At 43.3% G+C, this 27,741-nt stretch overlaps 1 protein-coding gene across 9 annotated transcripts in view; it reads left to right on the top strand.

Annotated features, from left to right (window-relative positions):
* Positions 1-15,847, top strand: part of fbrsl1 (fibrosin-like 1) — a 264,098-nt gene extending 248,251 nt beyond the window's left edge. For 4 of the 9 annotated variants that reach the window (XM_070833128.1, XM_070833125.1, XM_070833126.1 and 1 more), the window contains 12 exons: positions 71-330; positions 2,187-2,437; positions 5,794-5,844; positions 6,035-6,130; positions 7,637-7,708; positions 8,000-8,029; positions 8,337-8,408; positions 9,206-9,338; positions 10,151-10,234; positions 11,500-11,583; positions 12,384-12,648; positions 13,348-15,847. In XM_070833128.1, coding sequence (XP_070689229.1) covers positions 71-330; positions 2,187-2,437; positions 5,794-5,844; positions 6,035-6,130; positions 7,637-7,708; positions 8,000-8,029; positions 8,337-8,408; positions 9,206-9,338; positions 10,151-10,234; positions 11,500-11,583; positions 12,384-12,648; positions 13,348-14,650 — 2,701 coding nt within the window. In that variant the 3' untranslated portion in view covers positions 14,651-15,847. Of the gene's footprint in view, positions 1-70; positions 331-1,870; positions 2,032-2,186; positions 2,438-5,793; positions 5,845-6,034; positions 6,131-7,636; positions 7,709-7,999; positions 8,030-8,336; positions 8,409-9,205; positions 9,339-10,150; positions 10,235-11,499; positions 11,584-12,383; positions 12,649-13,347 lie in introns of all 9 variants that reach the window. The other 5 variants (XM_070833124.1, XM_070833131.1, XM_070833129.1 and 2 more) reach the window with 5 other exon arrangements.
* The last annotated feature ends 11,894 nt before the right edge of the window (positions 15,848-27,741 follow it).

Genomic DNA, 27,741 nt, shown 5'->3' with positions numbered 1-27,741 from the left:
TGTTCACTTGCATTACTAAATCATCACTCTTTTAATGGAGAATTGTATTTTTTTGCCATTAAATCTTCAGCCACAGGAGCAGTCCAGTGGGCCTTCCCAAACAGCACTTGCCCCCATCCCCTCACCACCACCTCAGCGGGCTCCCTTCCTCAGCCCCTGCCTTGCCTTTGTCCATAGCTAATCTCTCTACCTCGCACTATTCCTCCCTACGGAGCCCGGCCCATCGCCATCCGGCCATGTTTGCAACCCCAGCCACACTGCCGCCACCACCAACCTTACCGACTAACAGCTTAGTGGTGCCTGGGCACCCCGCCGGCACCCCATATCCAGGTAAAGCCTCACACTTCACAAGCCAGATAGCAGCTTTAGTGCGGACACAAGTTCTTAGGATACATGGAAGGTTTTAAAAGACCAACACTGGCCTTCAGTGTCCATTTTGATTTAATTAGACAGTTAACATAGCAAAGTGCGGCAAACAACAGTAGTAATTATTTAATTACACTAATTTCTGACATTTCTGTATCAGAAGTGTCCTTATTAAAACATTTTCAGATTTTTGTAAAGAGTTAAAGCTTGAACACATTTAGCTGCATCTTTGAATATTGACGTGTAATAGTATACAAATGCACGCAGAACACAGGCTTTGTAACAGTTTGCATGATTTTACATTTCAGGGTGTATGTATTACTAGACTGCTCATGTTGATATTTACATAGGCATACAATGCTACAGTATGCATACTAAGTGCATACTAGTCTGCAAAATGTGATGTGAATTAGTTAATCATGTCAATATCACAAAATATGTGTTTTATGGTGTTGAAGCTAGTCAAGTTTTCATGTATGATTTGCTGAAATGGTAAGTGCTCATTTGCTACATTTTTTACCTACTTATCCTTTGAAACTCTACAGTAGAGTATAGCCAACCCTATATTTTTTCTCTAATGATGCATGAATGGCATTATTAAATGTATGTAGGTTTATTTCCTCCTTTACTGATTTTGTACATGGAACTGTTACACAGGCTTCATTGTCAAAGGAAAAGGTATTTTGGTAACAAGGGCTTCGAATATTCTTCTCTTCCTAGTTTTTTTAAAATATAATTTGTTTTCTAAGTGCCTATGAATCTAGAATAGTAAATTATAATTTAGCGCCAAATTCAAAAGCACTGTATGTAAAGACGTCCAGTAGTAAGATAATAGGTCAGTGAAAAAGTCAGTTGTTCTGGCTTCCTGTGTATCAGAAAAGTCCAGTCAGTGCAGCACATGTTTAGCTCATATTAACCTCATCAGTGAATTCAAAATTTCCCAAACGGCCTCACAAGCAAATCACCCTTATACAGACTGGAAATAAATCAGACTTTAGTGTAAAAAGTAATAGTATGCTGCTTCTCCCTCATGCCTTAATGTTAGGTCTTATTTTCACTGGCTTTTAAGTTGGACTTTATTTATAGTAGTTTAGAAATTTTAGAAGTCACTGTAGGAGGGCTTGGATGCATCACTGGGAAATGTCAGCTAACAAATGGACAGTCGTCACAGCTTGAGACATCTTCAGCTCATTGAAAGCAGCATTTGAACAGTTGCATGTTGAAAAATGATGCACTCAGTCAGCAACCTGATGCAACCTCAACAAGCAGAATTGTGTTTTCTCTTGATATCAATATATGATTTGTAATAATTTGATAGTATGTTCAATGATTTCATCAAAACAAGCAATTTCATGCTGCAATAGAAGGAAACAAATGTCTCCAGCGATGATGGGTGTCTCCAAAATATGTAATGAATATGCCAGTTGTGCATTGACTTTCTAATAGAGGGCAAGAGTGTGTGTGTTTTCTGCTGGGATGACTCTTGGTTCTCTCCTGTCTTTAGATACCAGCCTGTTGATATCATTCAACCAACCAATCATGTATTGCCAGCCTCATTCGGGGATTCTGATTGGCACATTGTCACAGGCAACTCTCTTACCACCACCAATGAGTCCCCACGTAGAAAACCCTCACAGCATGAGCTGGAGAAACAGAGAATGCCAGGTGACTATTTTCTTTCTTCTCTTCTACCCTTGTTGTGAAGACTGACTGGGCGCCCGTGCCTTTTTTCTTGTGTCCCCCCTTCCCTCTCCCCACCCCTTTTTTCTTTTTTTTTTTTTTTTTTTTTTTTTGGTTTTCCTCGCTCTCCTTTCTTGCAGAGCATGACCTCCTGAGGCAGGAGCTGAACAACCGCTTCCTGGTTCAGAGTTCAGAGCGGGGCCGGGGGCCGTCCGCCTCACCGCTGGCCCCCGTGTCACTCCTGAGGGCCGAGTTTCACCAACACCAGCACATGCACCAGCACCAACACACCCACCAGCACACCTTCACGCCCTTCCCCGCCAGTCTGCCCCCGGCCGCCATCCTCACCCCGCCCACCGCACCCCCCATGGTGCGTACCCAAGCCAGAAATGTGAGGATAAGTAAAAAACAAACCAAAAAAGAAAAGCTCCCGTAACTTCCCACCCACCCACCTGTCACCCCTCCCGATCTCCTCTTCAATCAGTTCCTCCCTTTTTTTCCTTTACCCCAAAATTCACCAAATATGTCCCTTAGCTGTAGGGACCCCTCCCTTCAGAAGATATGACTGTAGCTTAGGATTTTACTCTTTGATTTCTGCACACTGTCCTGCTGCTAAAGATGGGAGCATCACATCTGTTCCTCTATAATAATGACGAATGCTGGGCAGATATGGCCAACTGGCTGTCACCCCCCTTTATACACACAAATACACATGCTAACACGTCTACTAGTTCATCCAGAGACATGCTATTTTCTGTTTAGGTTGGTCACACCCGACAAAGCTTCGCTTTGCAACTTCTTCTTCCATAGTGGAATTATTTCTAAAACCGTACACACACAATATGCATCACTCTCCACAGAGGCTATTTTCTGACTTGTGGTATGTCTGCAAAACGAGCCAACATTACCAAATTTAAATTATTCACCTTCATCTTAACTTTGACATGGAGTTTGCTGTTCAATGTTTGCTAAGGACCAAAAAAGGAGAATTGCCTGAAGGCAGGCTTTTCATTTTTTTTTGCATATGGATGTGTTTTAAATGGTTTTGAATGTTTTCATTAGTCTCTTCACAAAGACCAACAAAGGCACCGGCAAACAGATCTGCGTTTGTGTGTGTTAATGCATTCCTGCAGACTTGTATATGTGTGTGTGTGAACAACTCAACGGGAACCATACTTGCCAATGACAAATTAAAAGCATTACAGTCAGACAAATGACTTCATTGCGGATGAAGGAGGGGGGTGACATCATTGCAAAACTGTTTTGATAATGTTTGTAATTGCTTCCGTGCTTTGATTGCCATCAAGTCTGGGGAGAGGGAGGGAATAAGTACAAAGGAAAAAAGGTAATGACTATTCATCCATCATTTCAAATGCCCAGCAATCTCTGACAGTCAGATCAGACATTTGTAGCTTTTTGGCATTAGTCTAATAAATCCGATCCATCATGTCATGACCTTTGATTAAAAGCCTGTGGTCCCATTAAGGCCCCACTCCAACATTATCCTCATCCTGTACATTAGAAATCAAAGCTCTGGTATTTATGGCCCAGTCTCAGATAAGAATATGAACCCCTCTAACAACACACACGCTGTTATCTGGTCTGCTGTTCATTCCTGACGTGGTAGGAATTGTATACAGTACACAGCCCTCTCTTTGAAGATGAAAGAGACAATTTTCTTCATCTTGCTAATGCTGGCAATATGTGGCCCATGATGTACATACCCCCGTCTCTTGTTGTGTTGTTACGATGGGATTTGAGAGTGCTGTTTTTTTTCCTTTTAATTGACATTGTGTTGTAACTTGTCTTCTCCCCTCCCTTCCTCCCCTCAGTAACAATGCTGTTTTTCTTCTCTTTTGTGCTTTCTTAGAGAGGCAGGAGTAATGATGATGTTGTGGTTGCTTTTACTGTATTGTTATGATAAGGCACACCAAGTATGGCCCAGTCGTGCATCCTCTCTCTCTCTCTCTCTCTCTCTCTCTCCCTCTCTCCCTCTCTCTCTCTCTCTCTCTCACTCCCTCTTTTATTTTCTCCTGCTCTCTAGACGCCACATGTCATTTCAGCTATGTAACAGTCCTTGGCTAATGGCTGTAATTAATGAAATTATGAAGCCTCTATTTTTGTTTATTGTTCTACGCCCTCAAGCAGCTGGCTTGCCAAATGGCAGCACTGAGTGTCTTTCCTACCCCGCCCCCTTGCCCCTGCCATGTCTTTGGACAAGGAATATCCTTAATTGTTATAAGATGAAATATTAAGCTTTAATTAGCCAAAGCTGTTTACTACAAAACCTTGACAGGCACCATAAATTACAAGGGCAAGAGTTTTGTTTTTTCTTCTTTTTTTTACAAGCCCGTAAAGCGGCCAAATTCCCTCTCCCAGTGTCAGACATTAAACAGGCCGCGCCTTCAGAAATGCAGAGGAGCTGTTTAATGAGCTCGGAAGCTGGCTCGACGTTTCCTCTCAGTAGGCTGTCTGTCTTTGATTTGGGCCCATTATAGCCCACAAACAAGGCCGCCAACACCATAGATGCCGCTGCAGCCATTTTGTGTGCAGATGTGAATGGCCCTGCTTCACCAGAGGGCCCCTGACCCAAACCTTGTGTCTCCACCAGCAGCTTAGCCAGCCCCACTCCTGCTCCCCCCTCAACCACCCGTGTCGCTGCACACGCGCACACAGAAACACTGATTCATACCCACTAATTTTCCTGTTTTATGTAAACCCAAAATGTCTACGCCTGCCAAGAGAGCTTTGTGAAAACACTCGCAAAAAGTACCTGCAAATGGTTTGTGTATTTGTGGAATAGGAATAAGTTACTGTCACTTGTAATTAGCCTGTTTCAAAATAGAGAGCCAGTACTGGCTTGCAAATAGACATACAAAGTCCCCATTCATTCATGGGGCAACATTCTCCGTTCTCTCCTTCCTACCGCTCCTTCTCAGTTTACTGACTAGATTCTCATGTGTTCAGGACACGATCAGAAATGAAAAATTTCAATTGAGATTTTTCTGGTGGGCATATGGCCTGTCACAGAAAAGGTTTCCTCTCATCAATTCAGTATTTAAAGGTTATATCAGTTTCATGCTGAGATGTCCTGAATTAAGCTCCTAACCACTGCAAATGTCATCTTCTCAATACGGTTTTAATCATAAAACACAGACACACAAGAGGCTCCATATATTCTTTCCATGATTTTATGTACCGAGATTTGGCCCGTTTTTTTGACTAAATCTCTTTTGAAGTCTAACACCCAAAAATAAACTATACATTTCCATGTACTACCCCTCCATCTATACCATCAGGGCAGCTTGTAAAAAAAAAGGCATAGCAGTCAAAAGCAATTAGATTCACATTTCTACAAATTTTCCAGTGAATAGAACCAACTGGTCTGGTTTTAAAATGGTCTAATTCCCAAGCTGGGCCTCCACGCCCAACCCTTGTATGCTCAATTGGAAAATCATGCAGGCTGTCTTCATCTTGGCAGTCTGCTAAAGCAGTCGTATTGTTAGTAATTTAACTGCCTATGTGACCATGCAGTTTAAGTAAACCCATGACTGGTGCAAGCCAGCTGCTTTACTCCAGGGCTTATTATTCTGGATCAAAACCCTGCTGATTACCATTCACTAATGTTAATCATATGTTTTGTTTTTGTGATGTAAAAATAATGCGACGTTCCTATGAGGATTCTGGACAAGTAGATAATTTTGTAGATTTTTGTCTCCTAATTCTTTGTTCTCCTATCTCTTCCAGTTCGACAAATACGCCCCCAAACTGGACAATCCATTCATCAGACATTCAAACGTGAGTTTCTTTTTGTCATTCTAATTTAAATTTGTTATTTGCATTTGGCAAATCAAATATTTGACATATTTGAATGTTGCCGTGAGAGCATTTTTTGTGGCTGTGGTTTTGTGTGTGCATATGCTTGAGTCCTGTACATACCTCTGTATGATTGTTTTTTGTGTCTCCCATCCTCCTCTTTTCTCCCCAGTTCTTCCCCTCCTATCCCCCCACCATGCCAGGCATGCCCCCGCTGCTCCCACACTCAGGACCCTTCAGCTCACTGCAAGGAGCCTTCCAGCCCAAGGTTAGCCCCACATCCCCACCCTGAACCCACGATCTACAACAGCCAATGAATTTCAGGAATCACTGGCACAAGAGAACTCACATAAGCTTGTACATGATTGAAGCAAAGATTCACTAATGGCACACAAAAGGAAACCAAAATATTATCATGCAAGTTGGCTGTTTTGTTCTTTATAAAATGTCATGCACTTAAGTAGAGTCACCATTTCAGTGTCAGTGTAAAAATGCAATATATAAGAGTCAAAAGGCTGCACACTCTCACCATAGGAAATTGATAAATGGAATAATGAATAGACTCTGCACGGAAGTGGTAAAATCAGATTTGTAATATACTGTATGCCCGTAGCTCTTAGTGCACACTTTATGTATGTGTGTCATAAAAGAAATATCCTCGAAGGGTATAGTCGTAAAAGTAAAAGAAAGTTTAGGTTACACACTACACTTACAGTACAGTAGATATTTTACCACACATCCTTCTGCTGAACTGTCTTGGGTGAGAAAAGCAAAACTCTGGACACTGAAGATGTGGAACAGGGTGCTAATAACCCCCCCCCCCCTCCCCTCCATCCCATTTAAATCCATAAACCCCTCTGAACCAGGGTCTGAGCTGTGTGCTGACCCGGGCCATCACCGGCCATGCCAAAGATAAGAAAACGATGTCTGTCTGTTTAGGAGAGCAGAGGAGAGAAGATGCAGGAGTGGTGGAGATGAGAGGGATGGGGGTGGGAGGGTGTGAGTTTGTCTGGCAGATGCCCAGCGGCTGTGACCTGATGTAAGCCACCAATCAAAGCTGGCCTAAATCCACTGGCCCTATTCCCAGGGGGCTCTGTCATGGAGGGGCCCTTTTGTCGAACGCCCCTCCAGATGGTTCAAGGAACAGTCTTATGCGTCCAAAGCCCCTGCTAAGTATTCTTGGAGAGAAGCTTTGGGGGGGGGGGGGGCTTTGGATGTGTGTGTGTTTGTTTGTAGGGGCTGGTGACCTGGGTCACCCTGCAGGATCTTCCCATCCCTGATGTAGGGGTGGATTATTAAGGCTGATCTAGGCACTTGCGCTCCAAAGACTTAAAGAGAAGATTGGAGAGATCAGAGATGCATTACTCTGGCATGGCTCAGCGCCTGCAGCATCATTGGAGTTTTATCTACTAATGTCAGCCATACAGTAGCAGGCGTTGAGGATTAGTGAGCTATAGTGCTACTGGAAGAGGATATAATGTTAGAGTGATGCTGGCATCACTCGCTCGATGATCTTCTTCTACTACTGAAACAGTGGGAGTGATGCCCATGATTACAGCACTTATTCTTATGCCTTCCCTAGTAGAAAATTACAATTAAATAAAGCCAGTCGGTTTTAAGCTGATGATACTCATCCTTAGATCCAGTTATGAAAAACGTTTTGTCTATGTTGTAGTGTACAGTTTTTAACAAATTCTGTTTTTCTTTCTCTGATCTATAAACATTTTGACATGATCACCATGTATCTCTTTCCTTTTGTCTCTCTCTTTGTCAGGCATCTAATCCCATTGACGTAGCGGCACGTCCTGGAGCAGTACCTCACACACTCCTACAGAAAGATCCACGGGTAAGCAGGCTAATTTCATCCAAGCCAGTGTGCTTCAGGTCTGTTCCCTCTGGTGAAAACCACACATCTGCAGTACACACAGTATGTGTCTTAGAGAGGTATGGGTGCCTGTAATTGCATTAACATCTTTTTGAGAGAAGGCATTTCTCTTCAGGCATCTCTGTGGGCACATTTTGTCCCAGTGTGAATTGACTCTTCCCAACACTTGTGATTTTTGAGCTCTGCAGAACTGCACATTTTGGCTACTAGTCTTTGTTGTTAATGATAATTATTGTCTGTTTATCCATACAGATAACAGATCCATTCAGGACATCTGTTAGGGTAAGTGGTGCCATGCCCATCTCTTGTCAAATGTTTCATCTCTCTGGCCAGGCCACAAAGTCTAAAACTGCAAATTCTTTAAAAGTCCTGATCAAGGAAATGCAGGGTTTTGGCTGCATTTAAGGTTATCTTTGAGGTCTCTGTTGGGCTAAAGTCAGGGTTAGATTTTCTTAATCTGTTGCTTGGTTGAAAATTCAGACGAGTTCCCACTTTGTAGTTTGGCCAGAAAATCTCAGTGCCAGAATCCATTTTTAGCTCCCTATTTCAAAGCCAGCAGGCTAACCTCAGTTTCTCTCTAAATTTTTAGAAACCTGGCAAGTGGTGCGCAGTGCATGTCCAGATCGCATGGCAGATCTACCACCACCAGCAGAAAATGAAGGTGCGTGAGATGGATAACGATGTCGTACAAGAATCTTGCTGTCATGTAAAACCAGACACAGTATATTAATAATGGAGTATAAAGGGCGGATCACATCGGATAGTTTGATCTTTACCTTTAAAATAATGTATAATCATATTACTAGATTCAGAAAGACCATGTGGGTGGAAAAATGGCAGATTACAAAAAATAAACAGTGTGCTGTAAAGTTTAATAACAGATAATAAAAGCAAAAAAATCCAACAAAAATAATGTCTCTCCTTGTTAAGTGTTCTTGTTAAGACTTCAACATATTCACCAAAATACAGTAAGAATACATGTTACACTTCCTAAGTATAAGTGATGGCTATGTGCATGGCTCACTTCACCTAAAGAGAAAGGATCATAAACCGTCACATTTATAGCACTCAGTGACAGAGTTAGTAGTTGAAGTAATAGTTGTTTGACCAAAAAATGCTTGTCTGGAAATATTCACTGATAGAGGGAGTTGTGGCCTCGCCATGGAGATCTGCTAATGCCAGTGGCCCAGTGGTGTCAGTCCTTCATGGGCCCTCAACCAGTGTTACCAAGGATTTAGTTTCCCTAATCAGCTTACATATATTTGTTATAACACAGTTGGCCAGAATTGGAGACATTGAGCCATTGTTAATGTATCTGTCTTCCTCTGATCTCCCACCCAGTGTAGCTAAGGATAAATCCCTCTCACTGTGTTGCTGGAAATGTTTGGTACTGTTGTCTACCGACCTAATTTTCTTTGTCTGTCTCCCTCTCCTTGTCTTTGCCCCTCTCGACCGTAGCAAATGCAGCTGGATCCTCACAAACTAGACATGAACGGGAAGCTGGACCTGTTCAGTCGACCCCCAGCTCCAGGAGTCTTCCCAGGGTTCCCGTACCCTCATGACCTGGCACGACCCCTCTTCTCTTCGACAGGTCAGTAGGACTCACAGTATCCAAAGTAGGGTGACGAACTGCACCTGCAGAGACAAATCATTCAAAACACTCCAATTATACCATTCTCAAAGCCTTCCAATGGCATTTTTGTCTCTATGCAAATGAGCATTTATAGCTGCATGTTGAAATTGTTCCTCCACCACTGTAATGAAATGGCATAATTTTTCTTCTCTCCTCTCACATAATGTTCACTTAATTATAGTGTTTTTGTACCAAATGTTTTGCCAGTAAAGGGAGTCAGATATGTCTATGAATATGGATGACTCTCAGTTAGGTAATTGACTGATTTGCCCTGCGTTGGAGGGCAACAGAGAGTCGAAGGGCCTTTGACTGGTAATTATGCAGTCGTGTGTCAGAGGCACTCCTGTAATTGGTTCTTTCATTAACAATTCATGGAATATGGATGATGGTAACAGTGTTTTGTGAAAGTGGCCAGCTTGTTGCAGTCAGGAACTGACCTTAATAAGTAACTATAGATTCACACACAAACATGCAACAGCTGAAATAGAAGCAAAATATCAATTGCTAATTTGGTCAATGGCATTACTCAGCCATCCCTAAACCCCTCTAGCTTACATGTGTATTCAACAGGTTTGGGAAGCAGTTTTCAGAAAAATGCTTGTTGATATTTACTCAAATTTGCAGTTTTAGTCCTGGCTAATCACTCGGGTCAGAATTGTGGTTATTTTGATGGAGAATAATTTTGGTTTGTATTTTAATGGCTAATTTGACAATTTGTGACTGTCTGACCGGAGAATAATAACACTGTTATATCCCCTCTGCTTCGACAGGCTCTGGCCACCCAGCTCCCTCTCCATATGGTCACGCCCCCCACCCCAGCGGCTTCCTGCCTCCTAGCCATTTGGCAGGTAAGTGTAAGTAACCCCCCGATCAAATTTTTTTATACATTTATCTCCTCTTTCTCTCCATCTCTTGCTCACTCACTCTCTCGCTTTTGCGCTCATGTTTTAAACACATTACAAGCCACCAGGGTGTACTTGGAAGCCTAGACATTTCTACTTTTGATCTCATGTTTATTTTACGGGAGTCCAGTTGGCCACTGTAGTCAGTTGGTTGCAGCACTTCTTGAGGAAAGTCAAAGTTCATTGTAATGGAGAGTGTAGCCATCATTTAATCAGACAGTATGATTCATAACACAGACTTCAATAACTCTGTCCAGTGTTATTAAAGATGTAGTTAGCCTAGTATTCAGTCTCCCTCATAACTCTTCAGAAAACCAACACACAGTGCAACAGTATATATGACACTATTTTTTCGTATGCGTGCAAAGTTGATTTTGTCATTTTAAAAAGTAATGGAAGGTAGTTAATGTTGTTGGAGTCATTTGTGCATTAAATAATTTTTTATGTATTCATTTATTTTACACCGTTCTATTTGAGAAGCAATTTGGGTTCAGAGTGGAAAGTTGATTTCATGGAATAAGCCCTTGAGTCAATCCAGTTTGTGCTTATGAATGTATGGCGCTCTGAGGAGGAAGATTTAGCAAACAAAATTTTCCTGTCCGGGGAATTCAAGTGTGAGGCAGAGGAGATTACTCAATTGTTGTCTTTTCTGATATACTAACCAAGCCCCACAGCTGAAAATCCTTAAACCCTAATCTGTTGATATCTGCATTTCCTGATGGATTTTCTGCGAATTAAAATGGGACTGCAAATTATCAGTTGGTGAATGTTGTTCACTGACTTCTCAGGGTAAATATTTGTGCTATTTTTATACATTTGGAGGTTCTAGTCTGCATCAGTGGAGCCCATCAGTCACCGATTCTCCAGTTAAATCATTGTGGTCTGTCTAGCCTAATTTTTACAGCTTCTAATCCCCCTGCCCGACCACAGTCTATTTTCAGCTGAACTCTAACAACTCCAAACTAATTTTCCCATCACGCAGTGTTGTTCCACTGGCCCCAGCAGGGTCACAGACACTCCACTCCAGTTAGTGGCAGTGAATCCAGCATCCAGGCGACCTGGCTACTGCAGGATTACCAGGCAGAGAGTTAGGGTGGCAGCGCTAAAAAAAACCACAGCTCGCTTGTAAGAGAAAAGCCGAGTGGAACGGGTTGGTGTTGGGGTGAGCACCGCTAGCCAGCCCCCCCTTTTGCTAATCCCTGTTTGGCATTTTACAGATCCTTTCAGTCGCTCCAGTTCCTTTGGCGGCCTCGGCAACCTTTCAAGCAGTGCCTTCGGAGGATTAGGCAACCCCTCGCTTGGTAAGCGCTGGCCCCCTCTCCTCCTCCACCGCTCCCCCCTTCAATCTGGCCCCTATGGCCAGTAACAGAACAGAGCAGGGCAGCGTTAGACCACAGGGAGGGCCAGGAGGGGAGGAAAAAAATCAAGACACTTAGCTCCAGTTTCTGTGTCAAAACAGCCTAAGACCAAGGAGGTCCAACTAGGCAGAACAACACACCACAGCAAACCTCCTCCCTGCCTTCACTTCACCCACCAACCATGTCCCCAACAGCCTGGCTTTAATCTGGCTGCGCTGCTGCCAACAGGCACTCTCAGGTCTGCTGTTTGGTGGCCGTTCATCCAATAATTATTTGACAAGCCCCTTCTGCACCGCCATAGAGGGCTTTCTTTTCCCCCCTGCATCCTTCTCTCTATGCCTTTCTCTCTTTCTCTTTATCCCTCCTATTTTTGTGTGCCAAATCAGTCACCCTGTTGTGAAAATGGATGTGATTGGAATAGACATGCTGTGGAATGCTAAGGTCTCCCTTGGCTTTTCACAGCCCTCAACTCCAGAGGGCAAGTGAGTATCCCCTGTTCATCCAGTCCAAAGAAGGGAGGGGGAGAAGCCCTTTAGTCCAAAAGCAAATGAGAAGAGTTTTTTCTGTGGTGGGGGAGCCATTAACCTCTAACTCTTTCAAACAGCTTCAGTAAGAGAACCTTCAGAGACAAAGACAAAGGCAGCTTTTGTTGTTGAGTCTTTCTCATCTTATGTGTCCTCAAGAAGGTTTTGTGTCCAATTAGCTTACAGTGGGTCCCATGCCTGTCTCCCCGTTCTCTCCAGGGTCCAACAATATGTTTGGCACCAAGGAGGGGGCAGGAGGATTGCCCACGTTTGGCAGCCCCCACCACGACACCTGGAACAGGCTTCGACGCACCCCTCCGTCTTTCCCCACCCCGCCACAGTGGCCCAAAACCACAGACGCTGAGAGAAGCAACTCAGCCAACAGCCATGAGAGAGAGCGAGAGAGAGAACGGGAAAGAGAAAGAGAGAGAGAAAGAGAGAAAAGAGACTCATCCATTGGAAAAGAGGAGAAGGATAAAGACAGGTGAGTTTGCGGCAAATGCAATTTTTTTATGTATCATTCTTTAGGTGTCATTTGGAGGATTTTAACTCAGAAAAATAAGACTTCTGCAATAATGCATTTGATATACACTTTTGTTATAGTCAAAATTCAACATTTGACTTGATCAGAACTTGATCACAAAATGTGAAGGACAGAAATTGTGAATATTCAGATATAGTAAATACTCAAATACATGATCACAACTTTAAAGACATGGCCACAAGCCAGCATGACCACTTACAAGATGATTAAATAATGTTTGGACAAAATGAACACACTTGAATCACCCAAATCAGCTCTGGAGGCAAAGAGATGTAGTGTTAAAGACCAAAGAAAAAAGGAACAGCTCTGCAATCCATTAGTACTGCCCGCTGAAACTGAAATAAATTAAATTTATGGATCCATCAACAAAACAGGCACAAATCAATCAGGCAGAAGAGAGAAGCTACAGTATCGGTCAAAAATGAATTGGAAGTGTCGCCATGGATGATATAGCTTAACATAGGGGTTACTGTCAAATTTAAAGGCAGTAAACATTACCAGAGGAAGACCGCAGCATGGTGACCTGTATTTTTCAAAAGATAATTACAACTCAGATTCAATGTGAAAAGTGAAAGCATAAATACAAACCATCTACATGATGCTTCTATTGTATGATGATGTTTTATGATGTCATTACAGAGATTCTGTGGATCGCAACCGCCACTCAAACCGCTCATCTCCGGCCTCTGCACCGGTCAGCTACCAGATCAGCAGCCTGATTCGCTCAAACAGCCAGAACTCCAGTGATTCTGGGCGACATCACAGTGGCAGTGTAGACCGGGTCCGTGAGGCGGAGAAGGAGCTGCTGGAGCGCCACAGAGAGTCTTCCACACTGGCTGACGTGAAGGTGAAGGAGAGCCGCTCGCCTGGCAAGGAGATGCTAGAGAGGAGATCCTCAGAAGACTCCATCAAACCAATTCAGCGTTCTCCTTCTCCATACTCCAAGGCAGTGATCAATGAGCAGGGCATGAAGATGGCAGGTGGGCCCCCACCTACACTCAAGGACAGTGAAAGGAAAGAGCCCCCACCTGCAGAGCTCCTCCACAAGGTGAAAAATGACATGAAGATTAAGGAGGAGAGGAAGGAGGAGCAGGAGGTCATGGTGGTGAGTTCCGAGCCCGCGCCCCTACCACCAGGCCAAGCTCTTTCTCTTCCCATCGGCCAACCAGGAAACCCACACCACCACCACCCACCTTTGTCCCAGCAGCCCCCTCTTCCCTCTCCACGAGGCAGTGACATCCCAGCACCTGGCCTGCACGGTGTCCCCATGGCTCACTCTCTGCCCCTTTCCATGAGTGCCATGCCCCAGATGGGAAGCCTCAATGTGCTGGACCGGGCTCGAATGGCTCCCTTCATGGGAGTCAGTCCTCTGGCTGGAAGAGAGCGCCTGCCCCACCCGGCCTTCCCTTGGGACCCACTTAGAGAGGCCTACCGCAGCCTGGACCTGCAGCGGCGCATGGACTTCCAGCTCAGGGCCGAGCAAGGACATCGGTTCCCCAGTGTGTATGAACAGGAGCGAGCCTACCGCGAACGAGAGGCTCATGACTACTCTCACCACGAGCACCTGTTAGAGGTGCGCCGGGAGCATGAGAGGATGAGACAGCAGGCAGAGGAGCGAGAACGCCTTCACCTGAGGGAGGAGCTGGACAGAGCACGCCTCCATCAGCTGCACCAGTCCCCCATGGAGGGCCATCTACCCCACATGCCCCCCTTTATGCCCCACCTAGGCGGCATGCCCTACCCTAGACTCAGCCCCTCCACAGGACACAACGGCCCTCTGAACAGAACACCCCCTACTGCCGCACTCAGTGCGCCCCCACCCCTTGTGCCAGCTGGCAGTGCCAGGCCAGCCTCACCCAGGAGGACTACCCCCCTCACCACCACCCAGGACCCACGGGACTACTCGCCATCTCGCAACCCCAAAGAGGTAGAGGCTCGGTAGCTTCTTAGAAAAGTGCACAAGGTCTTAATAGATGCACTCACAAGCCCCACTCCCCTAATCTGAAATCTTCTTGTAAACAAAATGCACTGCTCTTCGCCAGAGAAGAGCAAAATTCCCTAAGGGAAAGGGTATGATTGTACAAAGCAAAGGTGTGTAAGGCTGATTAAGCACATGCCGTGTCTTTATTTTTAGTGGACTGGAGGTTGAATAATGTCGGTAAAGAGAACACAAATATGTGTATGTTTATACCCGACTTAAATATTTGATAATTATTAATATATTAATCCAATACCCTTTTTCAGCTTTGTGCGAAAAGAGCGGTCCTGAAATGAGTTTGTACATTTCCTATCCTTGTTCCATGTATAGATATCATTTCTATGAATTTGATGTATTTTGTGCATTAGTCACGCCTTTTACAATATTTATCCCAGTTGATTGTGAGACATATCCATTATGACCCACTGTAAAGACTGGATTTTGGTTTCAACCTTCCGTAATTTAACCTCATGGTACCAGGATATCCTCAATGATGACAATGTACAATGTTACATTACCAATTTGTTTTGTTCATTTGTTTTGCCTTTGAGATATGCAGATAAATATATATTATGAGGTCTTTGTTCAGTCTCTGTAAAGAAAACAGATGTAAATAACTTGTTGATATTCCTTCGCTGCAAAATTACCGTGTAAATTTATTAGTCTTTTTAACCATTTCTAGAAAAACAAAATTAAATGAAACATGGGGAATCACTTCTCTGTTGAATTTCATGGCAACAGACAAGCCTGGCCAACGGATGGGAAGTATGACAGGAGGGTGTTGTAAGGGGGCCTAGAAGGATCATCTGCAATCTATGCAAAGCAGCACACAGCACCCTAACGAAGAGATCACATGGAGGAAGCAGATGATACTGGTGACACTGAGAGAAACTTGGATTAACACATGTTTATATTATCAATAAAATAATGATGGAATTATAAAAAGACTTCCAAGTCATAAACTGGACCAGCCCCAGACAGAAAAGAAGGACACTTTTTAGTGGATGGCAAAAGGACTTTCTCTGTCAACCTTGTGGTGTTGTGCAGTTGTTTTTCTTAGACTCTTGTATACAAAACAAGTAGAGTTTTAGGCGTGCAAAAAATGAAAATGAACATTCATGGTTTAAAATGTACGGAATAAAGTTTGGACCTAATGTCATACATTTGTTGCTTGTCTTTCATCCTGGTACTCATTGTCAGTGTTGGCTATAAGTACTGAATTTGACTGTAAACCAAACCCACTGAGTGAATGTTGAATGTTGTTGTGAGGTTGATAGGTTTGCCAATAATGCTTGGGCCTTATTTTTCGGCATTTAGAGCATTTGCTCATCTGATATCAAGCTATTACTTTGAAAGCATAAAGGCAACATACTTGGCTGCAGAGTAGTCTAAGCCATCAGATCATTTGACCGTAATCTGTCATACATGGGCTGCAGAGCTCCTCAGAGGGATCGATGAGATTGGGCCAAGGCAATACAGGGAGGGACTAATAGGACATTGATTTTGTATGAAAGCAGGTTTTGAGTGTTTGTGTTGCAGGTAACCGGTATTGACTGGCAGCCCAGCGGCATATTGACCTGCGGTCTGTACTCATTAAGAGGAGCAATGCCTGGGAGACAGGCTATTGGATGGTGGAGGAGAGGCTCCTCTCCCTTCTCATACACCTCCTCTCTTCATGCACACCACTCATCTGCTTTTCTAATGAGGCCGGAAGGCACTCTGGAGTGGGCTGCGGCGGGAGCCCTGAGGTGCCCCATCCTGTTATTGACAAGACCTCGGCTGTGCTCGCCGCCTGTCCAGAGACGGCCAATTCATCCTGATAATGCCCCCACTACTCATCTCGCTGCTGTGTGCTGTGAGACCAACCAATCCTGTCCCATGGTATCAGCCCATAATGACAGCGTGGATCAAACCGTGGCCAGGTCATTAGGGGATGTTATTGAAAATCAATGGCGCTCCTGTGTCTCACACACTCCAGCAGGCTTTTTTAAAAGGGCTCCTTGAAAAGACTGTTTGCCAGAATGAGGCTGCCGTATTGGGAAGACTTAAATCACTATCACTTTCAATTTAGGCTCTCAGTAATTGAGCCACATATTTCTCCGACGGGTAGCATCTGTCAGTGGCCAGCTTCGCTTTAGCGCTGTGTGCTTTTGGTCCTAATCATCTAGTCAACAACAGGTACTTAACCCCTGTACTTGTTACCGCATAGTCATTTCTCCCGTAACTATTATTTACCAAGCAGGCTTTGGTAGAAGGAAAAAAAACACCTACACCTTACATTTTCCCCCGACTCAATCACTCTGTCCTGTGCTCTATCCATTTTACAGCTGAGTGTGGAACGGCCCTCCGGAGATGAAAAGCTCCATCAATTTCACTCATCGTCTGGCAAGGTCAATTTATTTCAGCACACAGTCCATCATCAGATAGGAATCAATTGACACATTGCCTAGCATATCCAACCCAAGGTGGGTTATTACAGCTTCTGCAATTGTCAGCTCTTTTCCAGAGCCGCTCTTCACATGTCCATGCTTTTTTGTGGGATTGTTGATGATTTTCTATATTTACTTGTTTGTGATTTGGAACGCATTCTATTTGACAAAGCATTGTTACAGTGACAGGGCCTCGTGTACTGCTTGTCACAGCTTGATACAAGATTGAATTTTTTTTTTCTTTTACATATTTCTCCACTATAATCCCAATTAATAGGATACGGTTGTATCTGAGGTAAGACATTGTTTTATTGTTCCACTAATCCTCTTCATTTATCTGTGAGAAACCTCAATGCTGAGGGTTTGGGATTGAATTTTCATGGTCTCAAATACCTCCAAAAAGTACTTGGCACAGAGCTCACCCCAGATTCAGCGAACAGTGGGACAGGCCTAAGGGGCTTTTATAGAGCACAATGGCAGCTAATAACACAGTGCCAAGCTAATAAGATGGGCAACAAATGAATGGTTCAGTCCAAGCTCCTTTTCTCTCTTGCTCACTCTTCCCCCGCTGATAAAACATGTATGAAAGCGTTTTTGAGCCGCTATGCAGTGGCTCCCTAGACTTTTCCCCCAGCGAGCGCTAATGCATTAGTTCCCATCTGAAGGCTTTTTTGAAATGGAGATTGGTAATGAGACGGGAGGCCCCCGCCATGATCACATTTGGATTGCTGGGGCCTCAGCTGGGCCTGGTGATTTGGGAGACCGTGGCTCCGCTCGGAGTTCAAGCCCATCTCTCTGCAGGGGTTAGCAAACCCTGACGAGAGCCATTCTAAACCACTAAACTATATCTGAAATGTTAACCGAGAGAGAGAGCACCAAGTCAAGGGCTTTGACTGTGGATCCCTGTGACAGCACTCCTTGTAGACTGCATGTTGTTTCGACCACCTAAAAAGGCTAGCAGCATACATCCTTCCATGTTGCCATCTTTTTTTAGCCCTCAATGTCAACAGAGCGGCAGCTGACAGAAACCAGGCCAGTCAGCGGTTAAGGAGCTGACTTGGAAACAGCCAAATGGTGTGAATTCCAGACTCTAGTGACAAAGTGCTGTCTAATGTCTTTGCACCTCTGGACCTATGACAAATATTCTGGCTGTCTCACACCACCACCACTATGGCTGCACAAGGAGACCAGCCAATGCAGCATCGGAGAAAGAATATACTGTAAATCACTCACAGAGGAACCTCAGAGAGCATGATCTGAGACGAGGAGGAGTGGAAGAGAGTTAAGAGAGATGGAAAAAGAGGAGGTTCAGAACAGCCACCAGCCAAAATAAGTTTTCCAGTTTGATTCAATTTTGAGGATTTTTCCAGCCTTTAGTGGAACCTCACAATCTACCACACTGGCCATATTATGTACACAAGCCATAAAAAATGAATAACATTTATGCAGCTGGGTGCATCTGGCAGCGATAGTCCTCTCATTGAGGGACCCACAGGATGGCACCGTGCCGCCACACCACCCTCTCTGTTCTATGTATGAGCACTAGACAAGAGAAGACTAAGGGGAGGGGTGGGTGGTAGAAAGGGAGGCTCTCAAATGCTTCGAATGAGTTTTTTTTTTTTTTAAAAAAAAGAGATTTCAAGGCAAATGGAGGCCATACGCGGCTCGTCCAATTTGGCACAGCCAACGCACATGATTAGCCGTAGAGACGTTAATCAAAAGTGGCTCAGTATTTGAAGGGGCGGTGAGAGGCACTGCCAGCTGGTGACAACATGGCTTGTGTGCATGGGCCAAGAGTGAAGTTTATTTGAATATGGATCTTGCCGTGACCGTATTTCTCCAGAGCTCAGTTAGCAGAGCGTTCCTTGGCTCATCACTGGGATCGCCTCAGAGCCGCTTGGCATCCAGGAAGGCGGAAGTTTTTCCAAGCCGCAGAATGAGAATTACGATTTAGTCCATCCCCTCTGGTGGTGTGGGCATATTCATAAGCATTTATGCAGTTGGCTGGCAGAAACGCAACACCTAGTTCTTGGCGTCCGTGTGTGAGGATTTCCTTTCCAGTATGAAATTATAAAATTGACAAAAAGGTTGTTTTTACAGGCTATGAATTAATAACACATTTAAAAATAAAACATCCTATCTTTCCACATAAAACCATCTAGCCCTCAACTGAAAACACAGACCTTAAATATTAAACTGTCAGTGTTCCCTCACAGGCAGGGCTCTAAAATCAGCAGTGTCTGTTTTTAGCTTTGATGAGTGATGGAGTGGTTTTCATTTGGTTTGATACGATGAATTACCGACTAATCGAGGAATGCTTTTTTAGCTGGCTGATAGGGTTACATTTCAGTCAGCTTCAAGAGGCCACTGTGTGCCTGATTCTATGTTTGATATTATTTCTTATCATCAAAAAATGCTAACTTCTCAAGTGCACATTACCTGCAGTCAGATCACATTTCACCTCAACAAGCTCAACCAGATACAGGAACAGAAACCTTGGTTCTGTCCCTGGTCCAGCAGGAAGACTCTGGGGGCTGAAAGAGACTGAATAATAGCATCCCAATTCCTTACTTTATCTCTGACTGCCCTATTACAATTTTGCAAAAGGGCATAGGATTCCACAATGATTACATGGGATGAATACACAATTCATTCAAATTGAAGACAAATTCTTGTTGTAGAAAACTAATTATTTTAACGTTTTATAACATGAAAATGTTTTGCTTCTATCTACAAAATTGTGGGCATGAACACACTTTTATATCTGAAGACCTTTGGATGATAAGTTGATGTCTTCCACATGTTAATACAAAATGAAAATGCAGATCACATATTTTTTTTTTTTGTAGGGTAACTAGGGTATTGATTTTAAAAGTCTACACCTAACCACGATGACACCATTTACATTTAAACACCATATTGAAAATCTAAACAGTAAACTACGGCAAAAATTCAGATTTTTATGCAGAAACGAATCCAGCTTCCTTTTAAGCAGAAATACAACTGAGGGAGTCTTTCTATCAGTCCTAGATTATGGTGATATCATCTACCGACATGCTTCTGCCTCCACTCTCAAACCTCAGACTCAGTGTATCAGTCAGCCCTCAGATTCATTGCAGGAGATCTCTGTGATACTCCCGATTGCATTTTGCATGACAAAGTTGGTTGGTCCTCTCTGGCACGGCGGCGTGATAAACACTTGTATGGCACATCTATGCTCAACTTGGAAAGTCTGCTTTTGGTCTTTGTGCGCCAACCACATGGAATTATCAGCACATTCTCAAAAGTGACATTCTTCCTACATGTGGACATTTACAATTTCCAAGTATTGAGGAGTATGCTTTTGAGCCCAGTAATTTTTGTGGTTTAAACAATGCTTAGAATGAAAATGAATGAACACGGGAAAACCAGGTCACTCAGTGGCAAAAAAGTCATAAATCAAATATACAGCAATGCCATATGTTGATTCCTCCAATGTTTAAGTGAAACATCATTTCTGTCAGTCAGTGCGGCGTCACCACCACTTGGAGACACTTTTAAATGCACTCCACTGGCCCTGAGCATGTGAATAATGTATGAACTCAAAATAATGCTCTAACACTGCACTTCCTATTTGATGAAACCCTGAAAACCTTCTTTCACTCTGATATCTCACATCCACTGTGAGGTCATTTTCTTGACGCATATCTCTTATTGCTTCTTTCAGCACAGGAAGATCCACACTGCTGTGCACAGAGTGGCCACTGGTTTTAGATCACATTTGTGTCGTCAATGTGTTAGAACCCTCACTCACCAAAATACCAAAGGTGGCTATGATGAGATAGATGGCAGAGGGATCGTATTCTTCATGAGACCTGCTTCGACGAGGCTTCTCAGCATTCCACACCTGAGTTTGCCCGCCTCCCATGCTTCTTTGGAAATTTGTCTGGCAGCAAACACGCTTTGAAAGGCTCTTATCTCCTATCTGGGCAGGAGTTCCATGCGCCATGATAACAAACCCTATCTTATCTCGCTGTGTTCGTTAATGTCACAGCTTAAGGGGCTTGTTCTTCCACTTGCAATGGGGCTTGCAGAGCGGATTGTTTGCAGATTAGTCAGCGCAGGCCTCTGGAGGTCTTGGAGAGTGTTCAAAATGCTTGTCTTGTCCCACAGACGTTCTTGTATGCACACATTGGCGTACTGGCTGCCTCCCACTTCCCTGTGTCAAATGGCAGGAGTACCACACAATGGTTGGTAGGCATCATTACACAAAGTGAGATCTACAGTAATATTTATCACACCAGACAAGCCAAGAGTGCAAGCCAAAACAAAAATGGCCATGATAGCCACCCAAGGCCAACTATGTTGTTAAACATTTTGGGGATGTATGTGTTATTATTCTGCTCCTGATTAGCCTAAAGCCTGAAACAACAACTATTTGCACTTATCAACCTAGACAAACTGCAATATTTCATATATTTTATCCAGTCTGTGTGGCCAGTCATGATCATCCCTTTGTGACACAAGAGACCAGGCAAAGCTCCATTGACTTCAGCCATCTGGCTATCTCACACAACCCTTGGCTACACAGTGGCTCACTCAGCGATTGATTGGGGTGTTGAAGGCCAGCTATTTAACACATCAGAACAACAAGTACTGCTATCAAGCTGGCCCTTCTCATGCCTCGTTCCTGCGCCGCCCAAGAATGTCTCTTATCTCTTCCCTTCTGCTTGTTGGTTTAAGCCAGACAGCATATGCCCACATTCCCCCTGTAATACACTGTTGTGCTTTTGGTGCAACCCTGACAGACAGACAGGTTGCAACTGACACCTGACGGGGGATTTAACCCCCGTGTCTGTTGGTAAGAAGCGGGCTTTAAAAGAAAAGAAAATCTGCTTCCATTTTGCAGCTTCTGAGGGGAATGTAACACCAGAAAAGCCATTTTCTTCCCAACACGCTCTCCTGTTGTTCCACCAGAAGACTGACAGATGAATATAAAGCCCTCTGTTCCATATCATTAAATCCAGCTCTCTCACCTGATTACATTCTTATTAGTGCTTCCATTCTTCTCCCATTATTGTTATTTCTAGTGAAACAGGCCTGATAATGTGCTCTCGTTCGCTAGATGCACAACCTGCTCATTCCCATCTCTGATTCTTTGTTGTCGCCGAATGGTTTTTAAATGAAAAGTGTGAGTGCAGTGTAATTATAATTCTGGGGGTATTATGAAATCAAATATCACAATGAATGTAATTTTATTTGCTTGTAATCTCTCTCACCCAGGCTAATAGGCGTTTTCAAAGGGCACGCTCGGGGAGTTTAAACGGCGGACCATCTCTAAATAGAATAGCTGCTCTGCTCTCTTGCTCTCCGGCTCTGTTCTTTTGTCTTTGATATGCAGGCAAAGAGCTTGACAGTGTGGGAGACGTGGGAGATTTGTCGGCCTGTGATCTCCATGCCTCTCTGACAAATGAGCGCCTTTGGCAGGGCTGCTGGAGGTACGGCTCCTCTGTCCTGCTGGAATCCTGATGAGACTACGCTGGAGCTGCTGGTAATGAAGTCAGGGCACAGAACCAAACTGCTGCCAGAAGTGACCTTTAATCTACACACATGCAGGTCATTTGGCATGCGATGACTCAAAATTGCACATACACCTTTGTGCTGTTACTTGCAGCACATTTTTCACTGTTATAGAAATAGGTCAAAACACACAATTAGAATAACTATAGCAACGCGTTCACTGCATTTTCAAAAGCACATTTAAGATAAAAACGGTGAATAAATAATCCATACTGCTTGCTGTGGCAGCAGCAAATCGTTTACATTTTACATTTCACAACAATAAGTGATGGCTGATGTTTTAACTGTGTTCAAATGTGACTAGTGGGGTAATTTGGAATGCAATATCCGTCCAGTCAGTCTTCATTACTTTGAACTGAACTGCTCCACCAAGCACACAATTGCTTGCCATTGATTTCGCAGAGTCTCTCAGTCAATGTAATTCCTCACTCAGTGTATGGTAAGGATCTCTCCTTTAGTGTGTCTGTGCTAAGTAAGATGTTAACAAATTATGACCTAAAAATTTGAATCCCCAGAGGATGAATGTTCTCAATTCAGCCCCACTACAAGCAGGAAATAGCTGGTATTGATTCTGGACGTTCTAATTCCACACAGAGGAGTCTCAAAACCACAGTGCTCGCTCAGTGTAATCCAACATGGTTGCCTTTGATTTCAGCCCTCGACTTCAAGGGGGCTGAGTAATGGTTTATAGAAAGAACAAGCACTACCCCTTGTGGCCCAGTTGACCCAGTGCAGCATGGTACCTCCAGCTGCTTCTGGGCCCCTCCTGATAAGTTAACCTTGTGATAACATGCTAATGCCTGATTAATGTTGCCGTAATTAGACACAGCTTTTCACACTCAGTTAAGAGGACATCCTCCAGCAATTAGCCCAAGCCAGAGACAGATAATTTCAGAGAGCACAGCAGAATCACGTTCCTCAGCCCGCCTCCATTCCCACTAGGCAACATTAAGGTTTATTTTCTAATTATTTCATTTAATTACTCGTTTGATGTTTTATACAGCTGCCACAAGTAATCTTTGATCCAATTATGAAATGCTGATTGACAGCGTGGGTGTGGGATTCAATAAGCTGCATTCAATTTGCTGTTGTGACCTTATCAGAGGATCTGCAGAGGATTCTGTGTTCAACACTGAATGCCAACTAAAAATATAATAATTTCCCGTAAGAGTATACGTATTCTGCATGGATGGCACACTACTGTGTAGCCGGGCGTGTGTGTGCGTGTGTGTGTGTGTGCCTGTGTGCCTGTGTGCCTGTGTGCCTGTAGGTATGAGTCTGTAAGAAGGCAGCATGTGTTTGTGTTTTCCTCACCAGACATCTAACAATGAGGAATGAACACATTAGTGAGGGGAGGCCCCTGTACTCACCAGCCTCCTCACTGCCCATTAATAATGCACTGCCAGGGAATAGATGGAGGTTTGCAGAGATTAGTCCTGCATTAAGGACTCACTTGCTATTTCTATTAGAGAGACATGTTGGGCTTTCTTAAACAAGAAAGATCAGCCCACTTGTAATTGGACTGTAAGATCCTATATCAAAAATGTCAGTGGTCCCACAATGCAAGCTGTGTAATACCTTTTCATATAGTAGTGACCAAAGCATTGGAAATCCCTACATATGTGGACATAGCAAATGCAGTTAGTATGAAATGGAACGAGGCTTTCCATTATTGCAATAACTCCGATCACTTGGGGGCCACTTGGGGGCAGCAGCATGCCAAATTTAAGTCCAATGTTCTCCCTCTTTTATCTCTATTTTTGGTCTCTACCAACTCCTGTGGCAAAAATCTGTCTCTTTAACTCTAAATGTTCCATTATGTCCATGTTACTAGACGGTAACGTTGTGGGCCGGACAGTTTAAACAACGAGCTGAAACTTCGATCACTGTATGTCTCTAAAATGGCTACAAGGTCAAACAGGATTCATCAGGATGAGATAAGAAACAAAATGACTGACGTACTGTATGACACATTGCAAAATGAGTTGACTTCAGGCAGAGCACTGAAGCAGTTGGTTGATTGACATCAGTTGTTTCATTCATGCTTGACAATCACTGGTACATTAATCTATCAGCTGACGAGTAACATCCAATTATATATCTGCAGCTTTATAGTGCAATCCAACGTGACACTCACTATTACTGATATACTCACCATTTGCTGCTGGAGTTCACTCTACCACCACCACAACCTCCTCCTTACATACTATATTGAGAGCATAAGTATCACCAGCAAAAATCCCTAAAATATCAGCGGTAAAAGTAATGTAAATAGCCCAGTGAGTCATATATTATTATGAAACAATGTGTAAGTTACATGATGTTGTTGTAGCTGGTCGAGGTGGTGCTAGTTTTAACCACTTTAGATACAGTTAAGTAATCTAGTCCAGATGTTCCAAACTTTGGGGTTAGGCTAAATCTGAGGGGTCATGAGATAATCAAAGGAGTTCGAAGGGAGAAAAAAAAAAAGTTCTGCTACATAACTTTGTATTTATTTATTGGGCTTTTCTGTTATCTGTAATTCAGCCTTTTTCAGCCTCAAACAGATTGAAATGAAACCATCTGTGAAGTTCAGAACTCTAGTGCTGACAACTCACAGACATCTGAAATGCAAAAAGGAGCCCCAACTAGACACCTTCTGTTTTTGTAATAGGCCAAAATCAAGCCAAAATCAAGCCAAAAATGTTGGAAATCATTGGTTTACTCTTTCACAACATGTTGTATTTTATGAGCAATTTTATGTGAAATCTTAACCTGAATTATTTAGTAACTATAACTGTCCAAGAAATACAGTCAAGTAAAAAAGTATCTGAAGTGAAGTGGGATATAAGAAGTATGCAGTTGCATGGAAATAGTCAAGTAAAGCACAAGTACCTTAAAATTATACTTAAGTACAGTACTCAGGTAAATTTACATTTAAAACAAATATTAGTACAATAAATTGCACCTGTATTTGTGAATGTGAATTCTCCTCAAAGCAGATTCAAACCTGTGATGTAATCTGCATTTGGACAATGAATCAGGGCTTCATTATTGAGAACTGGTTGTTTTATTTCTTACTTTTGCTTGGTTATTGACCAAGACGCTCCTTATGGGTATCTACACATGTAAAAGGACCATATTTATGTTTTTGGATGCATATTTACTGCATTAGACATTTACTACTGTATCTACTATACTCTGATAGTGATTTTTCTGATAATCATATTTTCCCAATATTCCTGGGAAGAATCAAAGCTGAAATTGAAACATTATAGAGGCTTTATTACATAATACAAATGCAATTAAGCCATCACCAGAGACTCTCCATCTCTTTTGGCTTGTTTCTCTTCAGGTGACCACAGAGAGGCTGGGCACGATTGTTACCTTCCTCGCTCAGAGTTTGACCAAAATCACTGCAAGAATGCAAACATTCAGGAGGCGCAGTGGGAGTTAACAGCAGCTGGAAACGTAGGGAATATGTTCCACCTAAGTTTTGGGGGGAGAATAACGGCTAAATGTGGATATTAATCAATATTTTTCTAGAATAATATCATATATAATATATTACAATATTTATATAATATAATATACAAAACATAATTTTTTATGTTTCTTATTAGATTTGCTGTATTTTGTGCCTATTGTCATGGAATGGCCAATTTTTACTAGGACTTTTTATCCAACCTGACAGAAAAAAGTGGAGAGGCGTGATGAAAACAGCATGCTTTCCACAGACACCAGTCTGCTCCTGCTGGACAACTCCTCTCCTAAAGAGAGGAAGGAAATAATCATCAATTTCCTCACCAGTGATGATGTGACAGAAGCAGAGAAGGTTGTGGTGCACCTGAACAGCGCTTCATAGCTGTCATTTTTGAGAACAACTACTGTGGACTAAACACTGGAGGGCAGCAGCATGTCACAAGAACCCAGGAGCCTGCTTCACCTCAGCCTGCATGGGGCAGGGATGTTGCCCATCCTGCAGTACCTGAAGGTCTGCAGAGAATCCTTGTGGATTCAGAGTTAGTTTAGGCAGATGTACCTGAAATCCTACTGCTCCTCTCAGAGATCACCCCCACGATGTACGAGGGAGCTGTAGGAACTCGTGAGGGGCCATTTACCTTGTGGGACTTCTGGTGTCCTGGTGGCAAACATCACCAGCCCCCACCCATCACCACCACCATGCCTAACACCTACCCCAAGGGCACAAACACACCATGCTTCCCGCTCTCTCCATCTGGCCCCTTCCTCCAGTTCTCCTCATCCACTTACAGGAGCTGATGTGTTGATTGTTACATTGAACTGATGTAAAGGTGAAAAATGAATACTTCCTTTTCCCTCACTTTTAAATTAGCATGTCACCTCAGGCATTTATCTGATGCCTTTATCCAGAGTAACTAATGGTAAAGAATAAAGGGAAGCAACTGCTCTTCTCCTCTTTGATTTGTCATTTTAGACCGAAGTGGAGACAAGTGGAACAGCCAATAACTGCATCAGTAATCAGTGTCAGTATTGCCCTTATCTGGGCCACTTAAAACCCCAGAATGCTCCTCATATTTTGGGCGATTACTAAATACTAGAGAAAAATAAATAGAAGAAAAATAAAAGTGCAAACACAGAGGTGGTGTACACCATTTATACACTGTAGAAAGTGTAAATACACCTGCAGACATTACATTGTCTCAACCCGCAGTGAGCCACAGTGTTACGACTAGTAAAGATCACTTTTGTTCATGGAAGTGCAGTTTGTGAACATGTTTCTCCCTCAGCAGGTGGTTCAGATGTAAATGTTGTGCACCTTTTTGTTGCAGGTATTAGTTACAGGTGTATTTTGTGCCACTTAACACAAACGCTTCTTGTTGCATGAATTTCAGCATGTGACTCTTACATCAGCTCTACCAGCGGATGGTGTGTGTGTGTGTGTGTGTGTGAGAGGATGCCAGCATCAGTTCACACAGATGAAGTCGGAGTTTAACCCTTGTTTTACGATTTCATCCGTTTTCCTGTTCTTTATCAAAAGATTGACTCGATTAATCATTTTTTCAAACTCAGACTCATCAATATGAGCCAAGGCCAATGAGTCTGAGT

This window comes from Pempheris klunzingeri, chromosome 7, assembly GCF_042242105.1.
Source record: "Pempheris klunzingeri isolate RE-2024b chromosome 7, fPemKlu1.hap1, whole genome shotgun sequence".
NCBI classification, from domain to species: domain Eukaryota; kingdom Metazoa; phylum Chordata; class Actinopteri; order Acropomatiformes; family Pempheridae; genus Pempheris; species Pempheris klunzingeri.
This window is presented reverse-complemented; position numbering and strand designations above follow the sequence as displayed.